Source organism: Myxocyprinus asiaticus, chromosome 25 (assembly GCF_019703515.2).
Source record: "Myxocyprinus asiaticus isolate MX2 ecotype Aquarium Trade chromosome 25, UBuf_Myxa_2, whole genome shotgun sequence".
NCBI classification, from domain to species: Eukaryota; Metazoa; Chordata; class Actinopteri; order Cypriniformes; family Catostomidae; genus Myxocyprinus; species Myxocyprinus asiaticus.
This window is the reverse complement of record NC_059368.1, coordinates 16,021,092-16,048,408: the sequence shown is the minus strand read 5'-3', so window position 1 is coordinate 16,048,408 and position 27,317 is coordinate 16,021,092. Positions and strand designations below refer to the sequence as shown.

At 37.6% G+C, this 27,317-nt stretch overlaps 2 protein-coding genes across 3 annotated transcripts in view; both read right to left on the bottom strand.

The window, feature by feature from the left end:
- Positions 1 to 1,201: 1,201 nt before the first annotated feature.
- LOC127415535 (ras-related protein Rab-32-like) lies at positions 1,202 to 21,422 on the bottom strand. The gene is made up of 3 exons (XM_051654305.1): positions 20,981 to 21,422; positions 8,406 to 8,683; positions 1,202 to 2,324 (listed from the first exon to the last, which is right to left on the bottom strand). Exons 1-3 carry the CDS (start codon positions 21,192 to 21,194, stop codon positions 2,175 to 2,177), a joined length of 642 nt encoding a protein of 213 aa, XP_051510265.1. The 5' UTR covers positions 21,195 to 21,422; the 3' UTR covers positions 1,202 to 2,174.
- A 2,422-nt stretch (positions 21,423 to 23,844) lies between these two features.
- Positions 23,845 to 27,317, bottom strand: part of LOC127415530 (metabotropic glutamate receptor 1-like) — a 33,457-nt gene continuing 29,984 nt past the window's right edge. The window contains exon 9 of one of the 2 annotated variants that reach the window (XM_051654291.1): positions 23,845 to 26,592. In XM_051654291.1, coding sequence (XP_051510251.1) covers positions 25,851 to 26,592 — 742 coding nt within the window. In that variant the 3' untranslated portion in view covers positions 23,845 to 25,850. The remainder of the gene's footprint in view (positions 26,593 to 27,317) is intronic. The other variant, XM_051654292.1, reaches the window with a different exon arrangement.

The following is a 27,317-nucleotide window of genomic DNA, read 5'->3' as shown; positions in this document are numbered from 1 at the left end:
GCAAACATATAGGCTACACTAGATATTTTTTCAATGCCGCAAGATTATATGATCAAATCTTCAGTCAATCCTTCCTCTTTTTTATGGCAGATTGTCCTTGCGAAGAAGAGACGAGGCTGGACGAGGACGCTTTTTTCTTGGGTGACTTCGACATTGCAGTTGAATGTAGTTCTAATCTAGAAGTTCATACTTTGAAGGAATACTTGGCTGATTTAAGAAGGGAAGATAATAATGACTAGGAAACGCTGCCCAGAGACGGAGGCAGTGTGGAAAGTTTGCCATGTTGCTAGGCGACATGATCGCTTGGGATTACAGCTCGAGCGTAGGGCTATATTGCCAGGTCTCGCGCCAATGAACTTCTTCAATAAACTTTATAGTTTATCCACTGCATTTTACATGTCCATACCAGTATAAAACGGCAACAGCTTGTACGATTCCAGAGAAGAAGAAGAAAAAAAAAAACTGGAAGCTTATGATTATGAAACCTCGGTTCTGTATCTTTTCTCTATCGTAAAAAACTCATATTGTAATGACCCCAGGCCTATTTCTATTTAGAAAGAAATGTGTGCTAACACCCTTGACTTGTTATTTAAATGATATAACTAAAGCTGTGAATGCATACAGATACATAAAACAACTTACCGTATTCAGGTTGGCCTATTTGTGGGAGCACATCGCACTAATCCATAGACCACATTTTTGACGTGAATGAAAACAAGGCTGAGAGGGACAAATTTACAGTCTCTTCAATGTCCTACACTCCTAGATCACATCTAGTTTCCAAAAACTAGTAAAAAAAAAAAACTTAAATATTGATCTGTTTCTCACCCACACCTATCATATCACTTCTGAAGACATGGATTTAACCAGTGCAGTCGTTTGGATTACTTTTGTGCTGCCTTTATGTGCTTTTTGAAGCTTCAAAGTTCTTGCCACCATTCACTTGCATTGTCTGGATCTACTGAGCTGAAAGATTCTTCTACATATCTTTGTCTTCAGCAGATGAAAGAAAGTCATACACATCTGGGATGGCATGAGGATGAGGAAATGATGAGAGAATTTTCATTTTTGGGTGAACTATTCCTTTAACATTGCCACATTTCTTTAGATGAAATCTCATCTTTGCTCATGACAAATTTGAAGGTACATTCTCTCACATATCCACAAGTTCACACACAGACACAGAAAAGCCACTTAACAATTTTAGGTTTAAAATTTTATTCATCACTGTTAAATCAACAAACTTTTGTTTGTAAACTTGACAATTTCCAGCATATAAACAATGAAATAAGGTTATATTTGCATCAAGTTCATTGTAGAATACAGGCATGGGCAGAGCAGATGTCCATATCCCTTATTTAGAACCATTAAAAAAAATAAAAAATCAACATGTTTGAATGTTAACATGTCCATGAGCCTGAGGAAACCTAATACCATCTTACGCTCTGAGAACCACATATGCAAATGAATGATCATGACTCTTACAGACCTCCTAATAGAGGAAGACTGATAGGCTTGTGTTTTTGACATTCTTCTCTTTATAACATACTTTTGTGTTAAGAGCTTCAAGACTGACAATAGAGGGATCTTCCTTCCCACCATACATTTACTAAATGCTACGGAAATACGCACTAATTTGCTATAGTGACATCTATAGCAACTTATAACTTCTTTCCTGATTAATTTAGGGTGGATACTCCCAGAAACAGAAGCAAATATCTTAATCCAGAGTACATTAAAATGGCTCACCTTCTGTGAAGACACTAGTTTAATTTCAGCTTTGCATAGAGAACTTTTACTGCCTGTTCCTATGACACCCATTATGGTTTATTCAGTATAAGCAATATTACAAAATGCAAACATGCAAGTTACCTGCTTGATACTAAAAAACACCTCACTACATACAGCTTTATGAGACAATTGGTATTTTTCTTTTTTATGGTAGGTTTTCCACTAATCATTTTTCCTTTGGCAGTGACGTCTTCTCCCCTTTTGGAGCACAAACTGACAAGAGTCTGCCTCTTCCTATTTATGTGTCTGTGACATCTTTTGTGGGTTTTAGATTAAGATGCAAGGTAGGGTGGTTTTGTGGGTTGGGGGGATTTGTTGGGCTTGGTCCCTGGCCTTCTGCCTCCTATCCACGATGGGTGATGGAACAGACAATTGCATCCACGCTAGCAGCAGCCTGACTTGCTCTCAGCAGGCAATGTTTGTTGGTCCAGTTTAATCCTGTCACCATTGCTCTCCTCATATTGAAGGCCTTTATCATTCAGAAGGATGTTCTCCACCAAGAATCGGGCAGCCTCATCAATGTTTATGTTTTCCTGCAGTGAACAGACAAAAATGTTAACGAAATTACATTAAAATTAAATGACCATCAAATGCATTATGAGCCAGTATTTCCCACAGAATTGTGTCTTTGCAGCGGATCGAGCATATTTGAATGTTTTTGTACATATATATAAAAAAAATCTTATTACAACAAAACTTTTTTGTGAATGTGTCTCTTAAATGGATGTTGTCATACAGTATAAACGTCTAGTAAGTGAGTCTGATGTTAATTGGGAAGCCACTCGTAATTTCTAAGATTGATTCAAACTGATAACTCATGAGTTTGAGTCTTTTTGACTGATTTATTACAAGAACTGGCTTATAAGAATCATTGTATTAAATAGGAGGATAAATGGATGAAAAGATATGTGAGCAGCTGGATGAATGAAAGGTCGATAGATGAATTACACAAACTCATATGTTTAACATTTCTTTTAGAAGCCATCTTTCCAGAACATTAAGATCAATTACAGAACTGTCAATAGACATAACTTGTAAAGCAAAATTGATGGTGTGTGGTGAAGCTTAGCCTTCGAGAGGTACTTCAAGATGATGCTAGATTAATGCCACCCACCTACACTACTTCTCTCTCTTCTCATCACTCTTCGTAGACAATTTACTCTCTTTCCATTTACATCCCTCCATCCCTAAGCAGTTTGTGAGTTAAAAGCGAGACAGTGTGAATGTGACTGACTTGAGGGAATTCAGATAAAACAAAGAGGCTAAACAGAAGCCAACCATCCATATTTGTCATTCAATCCGAGTACTGAGCACAATACAGGTGGCACAGCCATGCTGTGAGACAATTACTGTTCAGTGATTACAATGTCCAGTCCAGCAGGGTCATTTCAAGAGGAAAGGGAAACAAACATATCAAAAATGCACATGCTTGGGTAACTGAATTCATCATTGTGCTGCTCTCAGTTTATATTTGTTAAGCAATGCTCTGTACGGGTGTGATGCCATGCACAGAGTAATTTTTCCCCATTGTAAAAATTTTACCTCTAAAGCAATACACAGTACTTTTAAAAAATATCTCTGAAATCATGTACACTCGCAGGAAATGCAGAGTCCAGTCAAATCAGCAATCTAATAAATGCTGTTTCATTTCACATGGAGCTGGACTGCTTCATGGGGCCTGCCATGCTGAGATCACATGACCAGCCAAATAAAGCGTAACAGTCTGGTTCCGGAAGTAAAAATACCATTCACTTTCTCCATAGGGGAATAGATCTTTAATGATAACTTATAAACCTTTAAAGACAGACCTACCGTGAGCTCCGAGGTTGTCAATGGAAGGTATACGCTTCTATTGAAGCCATCAGTCTGTGTTATTTCACCTTCAATTTTTGCCTGACTTTCAAATTCTTTTTTGCACACACACACACACACACACACACACACACACACACACACACATATATATATATAATTTATTTATTTATTTATTTATTTTCAAATCAAAGTTTGTAACGTTGTGATTAATCTTGGAGCTGGTTGGTTTGGTTCATTGCTTACAACTCTTTTATGAAATATTTTATGAAATCCCTTTGGGGAAAAAATGAATGGGAAAAATACTTCCGGAACCAAGATGGCTGAAAAAGTGGGAGGGCACAGTTGTGGTCTAGACAACATATTTTATCTTGGTAACCCTCTAACATCAGGCATTTAACTCATGGAATAAATAAATCATGGTTGACAACAAATAAGCCATTTCTAAAATGACACTGGTAACAAAACTATTGCTTTTGGATGATGCTACATCCACATATAGGAGTCATTATAAAGTCCCAAATGACTGGCATATCAGCCCTTACAAGTTACTCAAGAAGATACTCAATGGACTGCTTATTTTAGAGTACATTGGAAGACGGATGAATGCATTTTATGTTATTTTCCTAGAATAAGCTCTTAGTATTTTGTACATTTTTGTATAAGTTTTCATGATTTTAAGCTTGTTAAAAGAATCATGAGATTGTGTCAAGGCATGGCTTTCAGAAAATGTTCTGTGTCCTTGCTTGTTTTGGAGGGAAGTGGTTTGTTGTAACCACATCTCGTCTGAACTCCTGAAACAGTGGTTGATTTCATTGCCATTTAAAGAGCTCTCCATTGGGCATTGAGAAACTTGTTTGAACTGTACCCATAGAATACTATGAAATTATTATGGTAATCGATTACAACTACAGAGCTCACAGAAGCCCTGTGGAAATTTAGTCTGCCCACACATGGCCATTCATGGTGATTGCTGAAAACATAAATTGGAATTTTCTGCAATTGTCTGAAACCTCTTTAGGCAATTTCTCTTCAGTGGTTCAGAATAGGAAGGCTAAGCACATAGAAAACAAAATACACATAAGGCCTCCTGAGAGAGGAGAGTAGAAAGAGAAAGACAAAGAAAAAGGAGGGACAGTCTCCTTGGACCAGTCAGCACAGAGGCTTGATTGAACACCAGGAGGTCCTTATAGATAGAGCCGAAACATTCACCATACACACACAGACGCACACACACACACACACGCACATGCACGCACGCACACACACACACGTGCACACACAAACACACACGACAGGTGTCAGAGCTCCCTGCCAGACATCTGTGTGCTTGAGTCTCTAATGGAGAGATCTATTTCAGAAACATGTGCTTATACGGACTGAATGATGAGACACCTTGTGTTAAAGGCCAGACACCACTACAGACAGAAACTGAACAAAATTGCACTTCTTAAATAGCAAGAAACACATCAAAGGCCAAAACGTGTGTCTTAAAAGTGCATTTTAAGGGGTGCAGATTCACAGGGCGTTAAATACCTACACAATTCACACACTCTTCTAGACATTTTATTCCCTAGAATTAAAAGACATTTCCTCCTCCTTTTCCTACCAGTTCCACTTTTTCCTGCTCTTCTTCAGATGATTCCTCTATAGCCACAAGTAAGCTTTCAACAACTTAAAGGGATAGTTCACCCCAAAATGAAAATTCTGTCATTCATCATTTACTAACCCTCATATCGTTCCAAACCTCTAACACTTGGCAGAATGACAGCCTCAATCACCATTCACGTTTATTATGGGGAAAAGACGCAATGAAAGTGCTTGGTGACTGAGGCTGTCATCTCTTTTTGTGTTCCATGGAAGAAAGTCATATGGGTTTGGACAAATGTAAAAAAAAATTGGGTGAAGTATCCCTTTAAGGTATTGATCCAGCATCCCTCAGATGTATGTGAGCAAGAAAGAGAGAAGACTGATGTGCAAAGAAATATATGAGAGAGAGTGCTGATGCCAGATTATAAACACATATTTTTGTATCTATATGCAGTATTTCTAATATTCAGCTTATACTGTGAAATTGTTGACTATATATCTTGGTCAGGGCAGACAGCAATTTGTAATAAAAATCAGTCAAAGTCAGCATGCTGCAGACACTAAGAGCATTGCCTTCTATCAAAAAACAACATGACTTCAATAATGTATGGATTCCTCTGGAAAATAGCAGTAATCCCCAATGTTTTAAACAGAAGCTGAGATGCCCAAAAAAATTATTAGGGATACTGACAGTTAAAGCCATTTCACATTGCTCAAATGTTAATTATTAATGTTGTAATTGAAACATATGAACAAAATATGATACTAATTTTTTCAAATGTGCCAAACATTGTGCTACTCTCAACATTCCATTACGGTTATGTTTTTAGTTCAAAGTTGAGACGGAAAGTTTCTCCTTCGTAAATCTCATTCACCACGTTGCTTCACGTGACGAGTTACAAATATTGCATATTTGACATACGTCTGGTGATCCAGGCATGAGGAGTGGCTAATGTTCTTAAGACTGCCACAGTGGCACTAATTTGGCCTTAATACCATGAAAAATGTCAGCCACCTTAAATACTTGATCTAATATGGCAGCTTTCATGGTCATCTGAGCTGATTAGAGAAGAGAGGTGTAGTAAGAAGCCTCTATTCTTAGCAAAAATGTCTCATGACAGCTTCTCTTTCAGTTTTACGAAGCACAACCAAACATTTAAAAGGTGCACTCAGTAATATATCCCTCATTAAACAAGTTTTATACAAAGAAATTAACAGTATTTATTTATTTTTTTATCTGTTTAAAGGTGCAGTATGTAAAAATTTTTTATGTAATTCTGGCTTAAAAAATGAGCCCTTCCCAGACTTCCTAGGTTGCCTATTAATGCCTGTAGACTGATTTTCATGCGAAGAGAGCGGGTCGCTTTTGCCGGGAAAATCCAAATGATGTGCCGTTTGTGCTTGTTCCCTAGAGCCTTGCCTCAGTAATAGCTTCTCTTCTGCTAATAAACAGCAACAACAAACTGCAACACTAGGTAACGTTATCTTAGAGATGGAAACCAGCAAACGTACGGCTCCCAGCACAACACTGACTCCTACACAAACCTACACTCCAAGCCAAAAAAAAAAAAAAAAAACATTTATCTACTGAATCCCGTCTGGCTAAGCAGAATGTGATCGTAGTTGAGCGAAAACTAGAGTGAACATCGGCAGGGCATTTGATTACTGGAGGGACATTCGTTCGGTTTTGGGGATCAAAACCGACCCTGAATTGGCATTCTTCTTATTGGACAGGTAAGGTTACATAACTTCAAAGCATGTGAAATATAGTGCCATAAGGATTGAGCTGTGTAATTTTAGCTAAACTACAATAACACATGAAATGTATGCTAGACAATGTTCAAGATAATGCAAAAAGACCCATTCATTAGTGTAACGTAACTTGGTTATACAGAAAATATATACATTCTATTATTATAAAACAATAGCGCATCGATATATCAAAATTACAATTGTGATGGAATCACATCAATACTGAATTGTGTCAACATATTTATAATGTACAGTCTATTTTATAAACAGCTACTGTCATTACCCACCAAATTTAGCTAACAGCTATTGATAAAGCTGGCTAGCTAGCTATCGTATAAATGCAGTCAATGTTTCATGCAAAGAAATGTGATTACTTAAAAAAGGTCTTGCATAGCCAGACCTATATCCACACTTGGTTTTAGCCCTGTTCCAGCACTGGAGAGTCAAATATAATATGCAGTCTCAAAGTTTGTTGTAAAACAATCATAACTGTGTAATTTTAATTATGCTACCACATCTGTCAGCATGATGCCAGTGAATCACGTTCAGTCTCTTTGTACGTTACATCATTGTTTTGGCCGTGTCCCTATGGAGTATGTGCACGAGCACGAGCAACAGGTAGCTGGCTGCAGTTCACTTAATGGCCACAAGTGTCATTAATAACAAGGGTTTCTGAATCTTACATACTGCACCTTTAAATTATGTTCACTCACAGAAGATGAAGATTTCAGTCATTTAAAGTAGCTTAATAAAAGCAGTTTTATTTTTCTTGCAGTGGGTCACTTAATGGGGGCTGACATCACCAGATGAAAACTACTTTTTTTTCTTCTTGTTAACCCCCCTATTATTAAATTATTTGAAGACCACTATAATATCAGACAAAAAAATAAAAATAAAAATAAAAATAAAAAAAATTTCTTAGTACACCTTTAAAGTCGGCATGAAATGAAAATTCACAATGCTTCGAATGCCTCTGGAGTTTATTTATATTTTTGAATGCAGTTATCTTGGGATGCACAGCACGAGTAAGTGTTTTTTTTTTCCCTTTATATTTACTGTATTGTGATTCAAAATTTAAAAATATAGTTATCTTTTACTCACTCGTTTTTCAACGGCTACAGCCTCTTCTTAAGAAAAGAGCACAATGTACTCGTACATTTATGTTGTCAGTTTGATCATAAATGTGTTGAGATTGCTGCTCAATTTCACTGATAACCGGCTCTGACTCGAGCACGGTGGTATGGGTGTGTGTCCACTGCAAACCCGCATTCAGATCTGCCTCCGTTCCACAATGCAACGGCCATATTTTCACAATTCATTCAACAACCAATGGATAAACTCAAATCCCCAAATTTCACTCAGAAATCCGTCAAAATATGGAAGTAAATTCGTTTGCAAATTTGTTTCATACCGACTTTAAGTAAACTTGAAAAGCATGGAATGCATGTAAGCCACATTACCTTTGCTGATGTTTCAAACCAACCCAAAAATCCAGCCTCCTTGCAGAAGTTGTCCATAAGGGAAGAATTGTTGGATCCATCTTTCTTCTGGTCACATTTATTGGCCAGAAGTACTGAAGGGATAGGATTACCATTGGCCAGTTTCACTTTGCTGTCCAGATCGTGCTTCCACTTTGATACAGCCTCAAACGTAGAGCCTCGATTAATGTCAAAAACAACAAATGCACCCACTGCTTCCTTATAGTAAACTCTGGTCATGTTCCCAAACCGTTCTTGACCTAAACATGAGACAAACAACAAATAAAAGCTAATTTATTTGCCGTCAAACAGGAGTCAAAATATAAAGACAATCACAGATATATTTAATCCAATTAATAACAAATAATTGTTTAAGTAATTAACAATTAATAGTAATTCAACCAATTGATATTTTATACATATTTATGTAAAAGCTAGTTCTGCTCCACATTCCAAAAGTGCTCATATTTTGTATAACAGCACTGGGATGCTTCACTGTTTGTATCACTTCACTTGTCTGTGTTCATGGCAACCAAAATGCAAAAAAACCATTGGTTTTGTTTGGAACTATTTTGTTAGAAGAGCAAAACTGGCCAAACGTTCCCGTCCTCTTAAGAAGCAATGTAAAAACGATTGAAACGAGCGATCCAAACAACAACCATTTTAAGTATTAGTTGGAAAAAATTAGTTCAGACTCAACTTGAGCAGTTGTTGACTGTCATAACAACTCAAAGTAGATGGTATCATGTAATTCAGCTTAAGCCAATTAAAAACATTACTTTTAAAATGGCATTACTTTGTTATGATTTTGTGAATGATGAATACAAACAAGTTGGTGTTACAAGATAGCAATGTGTTTTGAATAAAACAGTTTTTCAGAAAGACCAATGTTTTGTCATTGTCATCGTTTTCTTACTGACGTTATTGTAAGTTTCGCCTGAATGACATTCCATAATGAAGTCTTTCCCCGACTAGCTGTATCAGTTACAAAACAATGTATGAGTCTAAAGTGACTGCTATGGAAAATGTTTCATGCTATTCTGAGAACTATAAATCTCCACTTTTGACCAGCCCCGACCAGTAGGTGGTGATATGTATGAAGAAGCAGAACGAAGAAGTGGAAGAGAAAGTGGAGATTTATAGTAAAAAAGAACATAAATATTGATCTGTTTCTCACCCACACCTATCATATCACTTCTAAAGACATGTATTTAACCACTGGAATCATATGGATTACTTTTATGCTAACTTTACTTGATTTTTTGAGATTCAAAGTTCTGGCTACCATTCACTTGCATTGTATGGAACTACAGAGCTGAAATATTCTTCTAAAAATATTCATTTGTGTTCTGCAGAAGAAAGTCATATATATTTGGGATGGCATGAGGGTGAGTAAATGATGAGAGAATTTTCATTTTTGGTTGAACTATCCCTTTAAATCTGTAATTAGAAAAACAATGTTGAGCTATTATTTTATGTATTTGGCAACATCCCAGCTCCATGCTTTGCCATTTCCCGAAACTACTGATCATTGTTTTTCAATGACAATAGGCATTGGGGTACCTGTCAGTGATTGTCGATATCTGATTGCATCAACCTATCGCCCAGCCCTACTTGCTTGTGACATTGCTTCATTATAAACAATGATAGTATGTGATTTTTAAAATGAGCTTTCCATTTGCTCCATTCTAGCTGAAACAGGTTTTTGCCAAGCATTGCAATACTGCACTCATTAGTGTTCCAGCCCAAAGAGCAGAAAGTCTGTGGGAGCGTGGACAGGCACACTCAGTTCATCTTGCCTGAGGAGGGATAAAACCCAGCACTGCTCAAAATCTTCGAAAGCTAGATGAACAGAAAAAAGGAAGAGCGGAGCAAAAGATTCACCCAGCGGTAGTTGCTAATAACACATCAAAGAACTGTCTCAGTACACACACACACAAGCACACACACATCAACACATTAACACACATCCCTCTCACTAAAATTCACCACACAGACTTGTTCTTTGCTTTATGTCATTACATTTACTAGGTTGATTTGTAAAAATGAGAGAATACAGCACCTCATCTAAATTTTTCTAAAATATTTAAGTGAACATGACATATGTACAAAACAGAACATTAATGAAAGCAGTTGCAACGAAGAGATGGAGTAAAAATGACAAATTGGAGAAAATGAGTTGAAAAGAAGAAAAGGAACAGCTTGTGGCATTCATTCTGACTCGTTTGACAAAAAAAAAACTGAGCATGACCTCCTTTCTGATTCAGAGAGAAATGGAGAGACAACAAAGACAACAAAGGGTGAGGCAAGCAATGGACAATTAAAAAGAAAATGATAAAAAAGATACAGTGAATTTGCATTTTACTGGGATTTTTTTTTTAGCAGTAAGGTAAAAACTTATTTTGAGTGTGAACATCAAGCATCAAGCCACCTATGCACCCATACACCCTTCAGCATCATAACACTGACTTGTGGCAGTGTACTCATTCCCAGTGGAATGAAAGGACAACTTCAGTGGATTCAGTGCTGTTTCAGGAGTCTAACACACTTGTGTATATGCAGCAGTTAAGCCAGAGTCAAAGTCACTCTCTCAGATCAGATTTCAGACAGAGGAAGACTGTGATCACAGGCCTGTCTGAAATGCCTTACATTGCTTTGTTCTTCTCTTTCTTCGGAGTGTGAGGAAGGCATCGGAAGTGTAGTGAGGCAATGTGTGTGTCTGAGATCTACTCATCTTTTACTCCTTGCCAAGAGGCTGAGGGATACTGAAAATTTTCCAGCCTGAAAAAATAGTGTTTTTCTGCGTGAACTGAGCTAAAGAAGCACCATTGTTGTCAGATTTTACTGCTGATTTGAAATATGTTCTTTGATCGCAATCTTGACTAACCGTTTTGGAGATTTCGGTCTTTCCCCATTCAAGTTGATTGGAGCTGTACTTTTATGCCACTTGTTTACATCAGACAATAGCTGCCCAGCCTGTCCGGGAGCACTCCAAAGATGCCCGCCGAGAGGACTGACTTGCCTTGAAAGTGACTTTGAACAGGCTCAGATGGAACCGAAACCAGGATAGTTATATATGGCTTCCTTAAGACCCATTAGTCGACAAGTTGTTCTGGCAATCCACCGTCCAGTGTTGGAATTGAGTCTGAGCTCTTGGGGGGGGGGGGGGGGTCCCCTTATACCAACCACCCCCAGTGATGGGACTGTCTTTTTTTTTTCCTTTATTTTGTTTTAACACGGGACTGTCTACTCCGTTTGAACAAAATAATTACATCTGACATACACACGACTCCCCAAGAATCACTATGGGAAATTCGGGAATCCCTACCGAAAATTCAAGAATAATTAGATATATTGATAAAAAAAAAATCATTTTGATATTTTAATGAGTTTTAAGACAAAAGTAAGATGTTAGGCTCAATAATAGACACATTTTTCGATTTTAAATTGAGATCACTATGGCTGAGACTCATAGTGTATGGAAGAGCTATAAGTAAGACTTAGCTCACCCTAAATTGTTGTCAATTTAATAGAACTGATAGCTTATTTCTGTTATCACTATCGTTATTCAGCATGGATTGCATAATTAAAGATATAGATGGAGTGCCGCTCATCACAGGAGCAGCATAATAAATGGACAAAGACAATAACATACCTGTTTGATCGTGAGCTAACATGTAGCGTTATATAAGTACTGGCAAATATTCGTGCATGTTAACTGCATGCATATTAATTAATCTCTAGCGACAGTTTAGTTTTAAGAAAAAAGATGATTTAATGTTAGAAATTTAGTAGTACCAATAATCATATATCAAACATAATTATATCTTGCTATTACTGAGAGGTGAAAATCAGTATTCACTCTGCCTGTGTCACTCAGTCACCTTCTGAAAGTTCCTTTAGAAAACAGCATGCTGCGCATTTGGGACAGATAATTGCCAATGTTGTGTCACGGCAAACATTTTTTTATAGAATCTAGTTTTATGTTTGTAGTATTCTAGTTTTGATGAAACACCAGGGGACCCCCCCAAGTTACAATATTTTGGTCTTATTGGGGGTCCCTTAACTCTGGGACCCCCCAAACCACCCTCAATTCGAACAGTGCTGCCATCTATTCATTTTTGAAAGTAGGCCTATATAGTTTTACACATCCCTACGAAGCATGTTCAAAACTAATTCAATACATAGAATTGCAATGTATAGACTTCTAATGTATAGAATTCTATATAATATCTGGTTACCAGTGATCAGCACTGAAACTTGGAGCACATTTCACCCCCAACGGTCTCACTATCTTCACTTACTCAGCTAGCTACGCAATTCACACGCCAAAAGCTCCTTAGGTCTCTCGGCAGCTAATTGCTCTTGATTGCTGGTCTAAATGTAGACCATTTAACCTTAGGTGAACACACAGGGGGGCTGACACACAAGACAGAATAACATTTTTGGCTACCAGTCCATTTTGGGCACACAGCCCTGAAAAAATCTTTATAAAGCTTGCTCTAATGAATTAAAGATACCAGGTACCCAGAGACCCAGTGTTAATCTTGTCAAAGAAATAACTGATTAACGTTTTATATAATATAATATTATATAATAATAGTGAGACAAAAAAGATGCATCATGATGATGATTAAATGATTTTAATCAAACAAACTGTTGTTTGTTAAATATGAATGAAACAGAGAGAAAACCTTGCGATATATTAACTAAGCACTAAGTATGTTTTAGAAGAAGGAAAGTGTAAAAAGTATTGTGTAAAATAATCCAGTCACAGTATGTTGGGCATTTAAGGTTGAGGCGAGAGAGCTGAACACCGGCAAACTGAACCAGGTTAATTAGCACACTTACCTTATGTATACTAGATTAATCAGCTATATCTAATAATTTAGTAACTTCCTTACATTTATGTACTTGATGAGCTGGGCCAGCTGTCACAGAGCCAACAGTAAAAATATTAGAACTGCTTTGGTTCCTAGAAACAGCATGAGGAGGGCCAGAATCTTACCCTTGTTCAATATTCACCAATATGCCAGGAATGTCATTGTGAACTGGCATTTTCTCAAAATGTAAAGTTCTCTCTTTTGGTGCTATTTTAGACATTTTAAATAGTGGACCAATGAGGGGTCAGCACGGTCTACTGACTGAGTAAGCGAACCTGTAGTGCTTCACAGAATGTCCGCTACTTACTGAAAGAGAAAAGGAGAACTGCAGAGAGGCCAGTGTGAAAGCAAAGGTTTAGCATGACATGATAAAGGCAAAATGGAGTAGTAAATTCTTGTATAAGTACGATGTAATAGTTTCACAATAAATGGTGCTTTCCCTCGTTTGAGGGATGTGTGAAATCAGAGTAAAATGTGGAAGCAGAGAAAAATGTTTTCCAACCAGTTCATCTGGTTGTACAATTCAAAGAAATGCACTTGTTTCTTTGATGATGTAACACAGGGTGAAAGTACAGGTCAATACAAACTGATTTATACTGAGGTTCCAAAAACAATAAAGAGACCATGCTAGTATGAAAGCTCAATTTTCAGTTTCCTAACATCATTGTTTCCCAAAGCATGCAGATATGGAGCACATTTTTTCAGAAGTCTCCATTTATAGTGGAGAAAACGTCATTCCAGTGTGGATAAGAGATGTAACGTAGCAAAATCAATGCATTTTCAAACAACAAAGTACTATTGAGAATGTGACCTAAGGTTCATTTACACTAAGTTTTTATGTAGGGTTCCAAAATTCAATTAGGTTCAATGTGCACCCCCAAAATTATATTCCTAAACTGCTAGTACCATTATTCCTGTAATGCTAGTAAATGAATTCTCATTGAACAACTACCATTTACTAAACTGCCAAACATTCGAAACCTGCTTGAGAATCTCAATTAAAAAAACACAATATATGAGAGTATTGTCTATAAATTGGAAAAATGTCATTCAAATCTCATTACAAAATATCTGAGCACTACCCTACAATATTGATTTCTAAAAGCAAATCTTCTTCCTCTTTCGGCTGCTCCCATTAGGGGTCTCCACAGCGGACCATCCATGATCCGCATATTTGACTTGGCACAGGTTTCACACCAGATGCCCTTCCCGACACAACACCCAGTTGCTGGGGGACTCTCTCTCACCCCTACGGGGCAATTTAGAGTCTCCAATTTACTAAACCTGCATGTTTTTGGACTTGTGGGGGAAACCGGAGCAACCAGAGGAAACCCACGTGAACACGGGGAGAACATGCAAACTCCACACAGAAAGGCCCCGTTGAGCCGGGGCTGATTTCTAAAAGCAAATCAAATACCCTAAAAAGCAATTTATACTTGATCAAAAGATAATGCTTTTCATGTACTTAATAAAAATATTCCATCAAGTTATAGATAGTTGCAAATGTAATGGTTGACCAGGGTTAACTTTGTACGGCCACCACAAGACATTTGCATTTTCTACATTGTTGAAAGACTCAACTTCAGGCTATTTTGACAGACAAGCTAAAGTGATGGTGGGATATTGGGTGACTTTTGTTTTAGCTCTCTTGTAGCAATGGTCAATAATGTAAGAGCTCTTAACTGTTCATACAGGGAATGAGAAGTTCAGGAGTGGTGGTGTCAATAATTGTGCAGTGGGAGACCTTATTCACTCCACCGGGGAGGCAGTGTCAAGAGTCAATCCCCATTTATCACCAATCAATGGTCTTGTCTTTACATCTCACAAAAGAATCCATTGGACGTTGACTCGCCTGTAGCATGTGTAAATATAGCACAATACAAACTGACAGTTTCACAACAGCAAAGAGTTGCCTGAGGTAAACAAAAGCTTTGATTCCATGGCAGCAATAGAGACTGGCATTTCACCATTTTAAGAGGACAATACAGACTAATGATTTACAATAGATATGGTTAGCAATAAACTGTTGTATTTACAGTAAGTGTTGTATTAATGACGAGGAACAGCCGTTTCTGATACTTCCTTTACTGAGTAAGATAATGTACTCCAAAGTGTTTTAAAAACTCTGGTCATTATTATTACAGTGCTAGACAAGTTATATTTATGCAAACACATGCCGTAACTTTGAGACTATTAAATTAACCCAATAAGAAGCATTTCTTCTTCTTGACTGTCTTGATACATACATTTAAATTTCTTTACACTACATTAAAACAAACCCATGTGTTTGTAAATACAACTACCAATGTGAATGATTGTGATTCTGAATAAAAGATCACTTAAAAGCTTAAGACAGTGAGAGGAAATGAGATGGTGGCGGAGGGAGACAGGGATACTCTCTCTCTCAATAGCCATGGCAACCTGAAGTTTCTCCTGCATGGCCTTTATCAAGATAACAATCTTGTGGGTGTGTTGCTATGGCAACAATCCAAGCCAGACGAGCCAGCTGCGTTTTATTTATTTTTTTTAAATTTGGTGCTCTGTGGAACAGCAACACACTTCAGATGCTCTGGGCCGCCGTTACACTGCTAATGACCAGATACAGAGGCTTCATGGTGCAGTGCCAAAGGCTATCTGCAATCATTATAACACCCCCTTCAAACATCTAGAGTTACACTGAAAAGTACAATGGGAGGTGAATTCACACTCCAAAACAGCACCTGGATAAAATTCAATAACCTAGTTATGACCCAAGTTAAGATCAGTAGTGTCATACGTGAACAAGAATTAGTTGCTGATTCACTGCCATCTATTTCAAAACGATCATGTGTGAATTGGTTACCCTCATGTCGTTCCATGTGATTTTCTTTCTTCTGTGGAACACAGGAGATATTATTAGGCAAAATTTTAGTCTCAGTCACCATTCACTTTAAAGGAATACTCTGGGGTCCAAAAAAAGTTAAGCTCAATCAAGAGAATTTGTTGCAAAATGTTGATTACCACAAAATAATTTCAACTCGCCCCTGTAAAAACTGTTACAGTAAGGCACTTATGATGGAAGTGATAGGGGCCAGTCCATAAACACTTAAGTATATATTGAAAAGTATAGCCACAAGACGTAAATATTATATGTATTAACATGATTTTAGCGTAAAAGTTATATCCAAAACTAGGATTTCAGGGTTTTGTTTCCATGACAACAAAGTTGCAATGTTGGATTTACTTTCCACAGATAAGGTTTGCAAGTTATTTTATCACGCTAAAATTATGTTAACACATACAGTATATTGTTTACATCTTGTGGCTTATACTTTTGTGTATTTTTAAATAAAATCGGGACGAATCAAAATGAGTTTTTGTGGAAATCAACAATATGCCACAAATGCTGTTAATTGAGCTTAGCTTGTCCTGAACCTGGAATTTTCCTTTAATTGTGTGGAATAGAAATTAAGTGAATGGTGACTTGAGACCAGCATGCTGCCGAACATCTCCCTTTGTGTTCCACAGAAGAAGATAGTTATGAAGATAGGTTTGGAACAACATACGGGTGAGTAAATTATGACAGATTTTTCATTTGTGGGTAAACTATACCTATAACAATTCACTGAGCAATACTCTAGAACAGTGGTACCCAACTCTGTTCCTGGAGGCCCCCCAACACTGCACATTTTGTTTATCTCCCTTTTCTGACACACCCAATTCGGGTCTTGGAGTCTCCACTAACGAGCAAGGGATATCCAAATGTGTAGTGTTTGGGGTAATCCAGGAACAGCGTTGGGAACCACTGCTCTAGAATGCAAAGAGGTGGTTTAAGGCTGTATTTTAAAGGGATAGTTCACCCAAAAATGAAAATTGGTCTCATCATTTACTCACCCTCATGTCATCACAGATGTGTGACTTATGCTGAACACAAATTAAGATTTTTAGAAGAAAATTTCAGCTCTGTAGGTTCATACAATGCAAGTGAATGGTGACCAGAACTCAGAAACTCTAAAAGGGACATAAAAGCAGCATAAAAGTAATACATAAGACACCAGTGGTTAAATCCATATCTTCTGATGCAATATGATAGGTGTGGGTGAGAAACAGGTGAATATTTGCAGTCTTTTTTTTCTGTAAATCTACACTTTTACATTCAGCCACCTATAGTAAAAAAAGGACTTAAATATTGACCTGTTTCTTGCAATCACCCATCATATCACTTCTGAAGACATGGATTTAACCACTGGAGTCATATGGATTAGTTTTATGCTGCCTTTCTGTACTTTTTTGACCTCCTGATTTCTGGACACCATTTACTTGAATTGTGAGGACCTACAAAGCTGAGATATTCTTTTAAAAATCTTCATTTGTGTTCAGCAGAAGAAAGAAAATCATACACATCTGGGATGGCATGAGGGTGAGTAAAAGATGAGATAATTTTCCTTTTTAGGTGAACTATGGAATCCTTTAAGGTGCACAGATGTAGATTTGTTTTGACACATCTGGCCAAACATTTTCCCACCTGAAAACATAATTATGTATAATTGCCCCCAACCACTTCTTATCGGTGTACCCATTAATTACTTATCAGTCTATCTACTGAAACTTCTTTCTGCATTTTCATACAGTGAACACGCACATCAATTTGAAAGCAGAGCGACCAGATCCATTTTTAATAGTTTCTAACACACGTATTAGAAAGCACTATAATCACTGTTGTTTTTAATAAATTTTTTACTTAGATGGCAATACAGTCAGTCAGTCATGAATTAATGGGAGGCATTGTAATAAAGGCATACTGTTCTAACATGTTATCCCAATCCTTGGCACAAGGTTAAGACTTTCTCTGAAGCTCCATGTCTGTAATAAGCATGTCCCTTTCAGACAGCCCCAGTGGAGCACTACTATTTTGGGCCAAGGTGGGCGGGTGAGCCCCTGGCTTCAGTCAGGGTCGGACACATGTGTATTTGCAGAAGGCCTTGATTACAGTCATTCGATTCAGGGTCATTATTGTAATCGTTAGTCAGCAGGAGTATGGAAAACAGCATACTTGATTGGTACCACTGAGCTAGCAATTATGCGCCTGATTAACAGGGTTAATTAACAGTGTAGAAGTAAATGCGTAAATGGAGCAGACTCTGATCAACTTTATCAAGAAAGATACAGGTCGGGACTGGCTTTGGGAACTCAACCGGGATGTCACAGTAAAACAGTTGAATGCCTGCATCATTACCTCACATGCTTAAAATTATCAATATTGCTTGGCTGTATAATAACTAAACTGAGTATATTCTAGCTGTTCTCCAGAAACATTCACAAATGTGTGCACCCACATACAGACTGAAAGAATGCAACCTGGGTAATTCAGACATCATTGATGTTGTCCTTGCAGCTCACTGTGACAACCAAGACTGGGGTGAGAGAATAAAAGGCTGAGTGAGAAAACAAAGGAGAAAGAGGGGAAGAGAAAACCTGTTTTAAAGGAACACTGTTGTCTAAATAAAGGCCAGTCCACGAGTTATAAAAACAGTTCCACTCAATTACCCTCATATTGGATAAATTAGTTTTTAATACTTTACACAAATATATGCATCTTGCTAATCAAGCATTGGATGGGGCACAATGGCATAAAATATATATTTTGAATATAAGCTCATTTTAGCTCGTTGATCTATCTCTAACCACTTTCATATTGATGTGTGTTTAACTTCCTGTAAATGAACATGCATTGTTATATTTAAGGCCTGCACTAAATATTCATTATTACATGGACTTTAGACTCTTTGTGTCCAAATGTGTTTCCAAATGCTTTGTGTCAACTGTAATAGGATCTTCAGCACTGGAATTCCCACGTTGATTATTTAATAACATGGAAAATATTTCTGGAACTTTCTTAAATAAAAAAACTCCCAAGAACTATCCCTTTCCAAAAAACTAAGCCAGTGAGAAGTCTTCGAAATCAGTGTCGAAAGTGAGATCAGTCAGTGATATCAGCCATCTTACAATGTGTTTGTCTTTGTCTCAGATTCCAAAATGTTTTTATCTCTGTATTGTGTGTTCAAGTCACTTATCCTAAGTTGTTCGACTGACATTCATAAAAACCTATAAAGGAAATGAGACTACAACGAGCACCATGCCACATCAGAGATACATTTTGGAAACATATGCAGTTCAGCCTCAAACAGTGTGAAAGAACTTGCATCTGCTCATGTCAGAATGCAGAGTTTCATTTGTCAAAGGTAGATATGTGGTGAGTTCAGATGATTATTATGTGTAGGCCTATTGCACATAGATGCACATAAAGTCAGTCTTACCAAGCCTCACCATTCAATTTCACAGGATGCTGATGCACATGACCCTTAAATTAAATTGAAAACATGTCCATTTATTTGGCCTGGACAGTTACAGTATATTGAATTAAACATGCCTCCATGGTTATATTGTGCTTCAGGAATACTGCAACGGAAAGACAATTTCTCTTTGGGGACATATAGACCTACAGATTGCAGTATGAATCTTCTTCTGAAGGTCAGAAAATTCTGAAGCAGGAAACATGCGTGACATTAAAATGTTTAGGGAAATATTGACAAAAGAAAGTTATAATCCAGGCTTGTAGATTTAAAGTGCTTAAAAGGGTCATGAGCAGTGCAGACCACCCCCTGTTATAAAGGAGCTGTGTTCTTTTGTCTTCTATTGTGGAATGCCAGGCAATCTGTCGAACGTGGTTTTATAAGCATCCAAAGACAAGGAACTGTACAGTTACACAATTCTCTCACCACACTTTATCAAATGGGAGAAAGTGTGACAGAGGTCCCATAAAGAAAGAAAGAAAGAAAGAAAGAAAGAATTACTGAGGCATTCATATAGACTGTTGATTTATAGCTTGATGCATATTACTTAGTTAAGCCTACATCAAGGTTTCAATTGATATGTGATTTCACTTCCTTTTTCATGAAGGCACATTTTATGGCTGTTTGCACATCACCAAAGGTAAAGCATATTTACAGTTTCATAACTTGAGCTGACTACCATGGACCGTTCCCAACGGCCAAAAGCTATCAAAATAGAAAGCTCACAAAGGTTTTGAGAGTTGAGACTCGGTCATAAGAATAGCATGAAGAAGCATATCTCTCCTCTCCCCTCCCCGCCCTTCTTTCCTGTCTCACAACATGACCTACATTGCGTTAGTAATTACTGTATGTGAGACAACAGTTAAGGGGCCGTTCACACCAAACGCGTTTTTCCGTCCGTCTGCGCTGCTTTTCAATTTTGTTTCTATGTAAAGATGCGGTGGACGTCTTCTGGTATTGTTTAGAGCAAGAAAGCATTCGATGTGAACAGCCCCTGACAATCACACATTTCTGCACTTGTGATTTCAATAAGTTTAATAATTATGCATGCGCAAAACGTTTGCGGATATCATTCAAAGGTCATAAAAACAGGATTTCCCTTTTCATTGGGATGTATAGTGTAACAGATCTGGATTCAGTGCCTCAAGCTCAACGTTACATCAAAGAGTCATATGCTACTTTTTGTGCGTGTGGTTTATGACATATTTAATGTAGAGACTACTATAAGTTTATTGAGTAGTTTCAATGGTGACCATGCATAGACATAATCAACTAAACTGGTTTAAATGCAAATGAATGTTTAGGTACAACATTTTCCAATTTGACTTGACATCCTCCTTACCAGCGATGTCCCACAGCTGTAACCGCACTAGTGTTTTGCTGTCCCAGTTAATGACTTTGAGCGCAAAATCCACGCCTATGGTCGCTCTGTAGTGTTGCGAGAAAAGCTGATGAACGTATCGCTTGATGATGCTCGTCTTTCCAACATCCAATTCCCCGATCACCAAAACTTTAAACAAGTACTCCTTACACTCCGACACGGACCCGCCTGCCATGCTGCCAGTCAGTGCCACTACAAATGTCAGTTATGAGAAAGGAAAGTTTTGGCAACTCTTGAGCAACCACTTCCCCTCTTCTCCCACGGACAGTTTGGAGAAGTGTTTTGAGTTTTGGTAAGAAAGCTTCACGTTTCGAATGAAGAGGATTATTCAAAGAGAAATCTCCCTCTCCTCCTCCCACCTGATAAGTCATAGGACCCGGAAATATCACGCCTCGACTGAATAACATTTCTTTCCCCTCGCTCGGGGTTTCGGGTCAAAGAGCTCACGCAGATTCACGAGCTGAGGTCTCATAAGTGTGAGTTTGAGTTTGAGTTCAATATGTGTAGATCTCGAGAGCGGACTCGACTGCAAAGATTTCGTAACTTCATATTTGGTTTAATCAAAAGCTGACAAGCACAGAAGTAAACAAGCAGATTAAATGAAAGCACGATGTTTCTGTTAAGGCTGTGCTGAATATGCATAAACGTGGTTTTTTCAGTGAAGTGGGGTCAGAAATTGTTTCTTTATGAAATAGCACCTTAAAATCATGTCTTAGTTGAAATGTGCACTGAGTAATTTTTTCCCTATTAAAAAAGTTTGACTTCTAAAGACATTGTTATTTTGAAACATATGTATGAAATCTAGGGATGGGCGATACCACTTATTTTCTTTTCGATCCGATACCAAGTACTTTTGGGCCAATATCGCCGATATCAATACCGATACCGCTATTAAATTGAATTTTTAAGAATTCTTTGGATAAAATTAGTAACTTTATTATTACTTACATTTTTTAGATATTTATGGGCCTGAACAGAAAATTATTAGGCTGCTTTGTTTACCTTTTAAAAATTATTTAGTATAAGCCACATATAAAACCTCAGAATTAACCATAGATATTATTATATGTTACTATTAATAAAACTAAGTTGGATTGCTGTAATGCTGTAGTTAAACCATGGATAATTGTATCAAAACCTTTAATTGTAAAAAAAAAAAACATGGTTACCACAGTCGTGGTTACTAGTCATGGATAACATAATATTACTTCAGTAAATCCATGTTAAGTTTTCATAAGGGTATCATTTATTAACGAGGATTAAATGTATCAATGTTTAAACAACTCTGAATTTAGCTAAACCTGTAAAAATGGTCAAACAAGCCCATTATAATATATCTAAGTTTGTCATAACTTAGTGTGAATAACTCCAGATGCTGTTTTCTGTCATTACCTCAGGAAAGCACTGCTCTCTCTTTGAACGAGCACTATGACTGAAAGAGTGAGCGCTGTCTGACTGCTAGTGTATTTTAGCATTTCTGTGCATCAAGATGAGCGGAAGAAAAAATAGTTCAGGTGCCATGCAATCATTTTGCTCATATAATTATTTTTTACACTATGAGGCTTATGAGATGCATTAATATTCATCTAAATAATAAGATCACTTGTTAAAAAAACAACTTCAGAATCGATATTTTTATGTGAGGATCAATATTCTTGATCGGAAGTATCGATACTTTAGTATCGATCTGCCCATTCCTAATGAAATCATGACCACTCACATGAGATGAGGACTCTAGTCATATGATCAGTAACCTTATAAATGCTATTTTATTCTACATGGGGTAGGGGTGACCTCATGGGGGCTGCCATTTTAGAATCACATGACCAGCTGAATACTACACACTTAACCTTAGTACACATTTTGTTATTGGACAGTTTGGGTTAATCATGGCTGATTGTGTATAGTGAAGTTCTACAATAGTATCTGTAACTGAAAACTACTGATTCTGAATTATGCTGCATCCACACCACTTGGTGTCACTGTAAGTCCAAGATGACAAACAAAAAGTTACTGAGCACTCCTTTAAGGTCATTAACTATGGCAAGTGGGTAAAAAAAAAAAGAAGTACATTTTGATGGTTGGCTGGTCTTAGCTGGTTTAAACTGTTCTGCCAGCCTGGTCAAGGTACTGCTCAGCTGATTAAGGTCTCCCAGCCTGACCAGCTAAAAATTGCCCAAACCCCCTCTAAAAACAGCCACCTGCCCAGGACTGACTGGTCAACATTCAGAAGTGAGGTACTAGTGGGTAGGCTGGTTTTAGCTGTTTTTTTTTTGTTTTTGTTTGTTTGTTTGTTTTTGTTTGTTTGTTTGTTTTCTGTTTTTTTTTTTTTTTTCTGATGTTCATGATTGATCATAAACTGATCTCATGAGAAGTACGAATTCGTCCGAGATGGCTATTTGTAGGAAATCGTACAAGTTCGTTTGTGTGTATTTGTACGAATTGTAGATGTGCAAATTGCCGGATGTGTAATGCAGAAGTAAGCAAAAGTTCCACTTGTCAGATGTTGTGTACATGGTTCTTAATTTTATGCTTTTACTCAAACCCCATATCTAAACCTTACCATAAAGTCCCAAAACATGATTTCAAGCAGAAAGAGTGTTAAGTATGATGGAAAAAAGTTGTCACATTTTAAGAGATAAAGGAGAGTCACCTGACTGGCTGTTATAAAAATTGCTGTAGAATTTGTACGACCCAACTCCTACGATTTGATAAAATTTAAGGGGCAGTCACACTAGGTTTTCAGCATGCAATTTTTTTCAAACAACACAATGGAACATAATATGTCACGTGTGAGAGTTTCTGGTTTTGGTAAATAACAAATAATATTATATTGATAATGTTCAAATGTACCGTCTACTCACTTTCCAGGACCAATAAAAAAACACAGCTTTGAAATATGTATCCTTTGAATTGAGCCAAGAGGTCAGTGTGTGATGTTTCGATCTTCTATTGGTCATGCGTCCTCTCGTCATCCAGATTCATAGTTCAGAGTTCACCATTTAGCTTGAATTTTGGCACACAGCGTTGTCTGAAATTTCTTCGCATGAGCTTGTGTTTCCAGTCTCCCGTGCTCGGATGCGAATGGGAGTTAATAGAGTGCAAAGTGTAGTGTGACTGACCACCCCTTTAGCCAACTCATACGAATGCATACAATTTCTAGTTAAGAGTGTGTTGTCTTAAACTACTTTGATTGAAATCAGACTTTGAAATTGGTAAAAAAAAGAAAAGCAAACACATTCTCTTAAAACTATTATAATAGCATCAAACCCTGTCTTTAGTACACATTGTAACCAGACTAGATCTTGGCTCTTATAAGCAAGCTTAAATGAACAGTCTTAGATATAAAATATTTATTTTACAGCTTGATTTGTCCTGGCAAAAAAAAAAAAAAAAAAAAAAAAAAGCATTTTCCCTCATTTATAAATTTGACTATGTAAACAGGTGATCTGTCAGTTACTTTACATTTAACAAATAATTCTGTTTTAGACAGCTTACACTAAAATACCTAATATTACAGTCCATTATAACAATTACAATACTTAAGTTATTCAAGAATATATATATTTTTTAAAGTTGCATTCTAATAGTCCAGTGCAACTTAAAGCATTACAGTTGCAAATTCATGTGATAATCTTACGCAAGATTGGCAGTTTATGCTACAATTTACCACTAAAAGCAACTACTCATATGTAAAATTAAAAAACGGAACATTTAAAAGAGAAATCATTTGATTTGTAAAAGTTGCTGAAAAATTATTCCAGCTTCAGTGCCACCATATACAGTATGTCCCTTTATCTCAAAGAGCGATTTAAGACATTTTTACAAATTACAAATATTTCACATTCTAATCATAGAAACATATAGCAGAGATACAAAGACACCATCTGTGTGGAAAACAATAGATGGCAGAACAGTATACAAACGATTGCAAAACATCTCTCCCGTATTCAAGGATGAGTTCACGCATGAGACAAAAGAAAGCCGATAAGAAAAACAGTGTCCTCTTTTTTTTATTTACCTTGGCTCCACTAAAATAGTATTCAATACCAATTATGTAACGTTACAATCAGAATCCTTGTCTCTGACTCTTTAAGCAAAACAACTGAAACTTGTGTTTGACTTTGACTACTTTGGGTGTCACAAGAAACTTGGACAATACCTCAGCTGGGGAACTCCAAGTTTGATGTATTGTGTGCACATGGTTTAACTGTTTCACTTTGAGTCAAACAAATTTAGAGAACTATTTAAAAATGGTAATCAGCGGAGCGATACTAAAACCCTTATTTTTCCCTTACTGTATTTACGTGTGTGCAAATATTTGTCTGTGTGCACTTATCTCACTGTGCTGTCTACTTCCAAAAGTCCTTCGGCTCCACAATTGATTATTAGCAGTTTTAACTAAACTGTTTATCAGAACCAAGTCCAGCTACATAGTTCAAAAGCATATAAAATCCCAGAAAGTGAGATGTCCTGTGTTTCATCTTTCTTCAAAAACACTAAGAGTAAAATGGTGAAGCAGCAAGCTGGCATTATCACTCCTGAACTGTTGTGATGTAATTTGCCAGTAGATTGTGGGCACAGCAACACAATGATATTTGGCACTCCAAATTTCCACAGCGTTTTGGAAAACAGATGCTGCCAGTGCAGCCTCGGAGAAATATATTCCATAACAGGACATTCCATTTGTTAATTTAATGGTCCTTTTTGCTTTCTGAAATACTGTATTTTGACTAAGAATTCTTAGATAGCCAAGTAAGCAAGTGAATGATATCTTGTAGTGACTGATTATTAAACAGCGCCGTTTGCACCGTGTCCTGAGCATGTGCTTCTACAGCGTAAAAGAGCTCTGCTTGGGGGTGTAGTTCATATTCTGGGAAAAGGGGGGGTTGTTATCAGAGGCAGGGGATCCTGGTATGGAGCCCCCTGGCCGCAGTGAGTCCCTGAATGGAGAGGGTGGAGTGAGCAGAGTCAGCTTGCTCTGGGCCAACTCCTCTACACCTTCCTCTTCCTCTTGCGTAGCACTATCGCACAAAAACCCATGAATGAGGTCAAGAGCCTCCATTTCAGATCCCTCCTCAGGGAGCACCTCCCTCTGCAGGGGAAGAGGTAACTGATTGGCAGATGAAGCATAGGCGGGACTCAACTTGTTGCATTTGTCCATTACAAATTGATCGAAATCAGGAACTGTAGAGCTCAGAGTATCCACTTGCCTCCCCTGTGGACAATCACTGATGTGGTCTATTAAGTGAGTGGGAGAATAAGAAGGTGGAACTCCTTCATCTTGTGTTGTTTGATGTTGTTGTTGGGGATGTTGACCCACATCGTGCCCCTCATTGTGGTTGTAGACGGCCTTGTCGTCAGGGTGTGAGCCATCGGGGGCTGTGTTGAGTCCAGCATCATATTCAGGGTTGGGGGGTTGTGAAGCATTAGTTAGGGGTCGTATGACCGCTGTCTGACTCTGGCCGACTGCTTGCCTCCTCACATGCACAGACAGTCTGTGGAACACACTCGACCCCCTCCCCTGGGGTCTTGCACCTGATTCAGACCATGACACAGACTTTCCATTAGGACTATGAATGAAACAGAGACCCAACGTTATTCCCACGAAGAAACGCCAGAATGCAACACAAAAGACACAGAAGAACATGAAAAGAATGTTATCATTATGCATGTAGTCATTATTTCTATAAAGCAACACTTAAAGGGACTATTAACCCAAAAATAAAAATTCTGTTGTCTCATGTTGTTCCATACCCATACTGTATGACTTTCTCTCTTTCATGGAACACGAAAGGAGATGTAAGGCAGAATTTTAGCCTAAGTCACCATTCACTTTCATTGTATGGAAAAAGATGTACTGAAAGTGAATGGTGACTGAGCCTAATATTCTAAAAGTCATATGGATTTGGAACAACACAGGGGTGAATAAAAGATTACACAATTTTCATTGTTTGGGTGAACTGTCCTTTTAATTACTACAATTATCAACCATAAAATTCCTGATAAGGGTTAGCACACGATGCATAACTGAACATTGTTAATTCATGAAGTCGTTGACAAAGAGCTCCCTCAAACATGCCAATTGCCTGTCTCATAATGACCTGCTTACAGAGCATTATGAAAGCCATAATGGCTCATTCTTTACATTGCTCTGCTCAAACTGAACGTCATGCAATATGAACAAGGGCCTCATGGAATTCCCCTCAGTTTCAGATCACCATGGCATTCACTGTCCGCTCTTGGTGCTGCTTGCAACGAGGAGCAATCAGTGATATAAAGTTAAGTGGACAGAGAT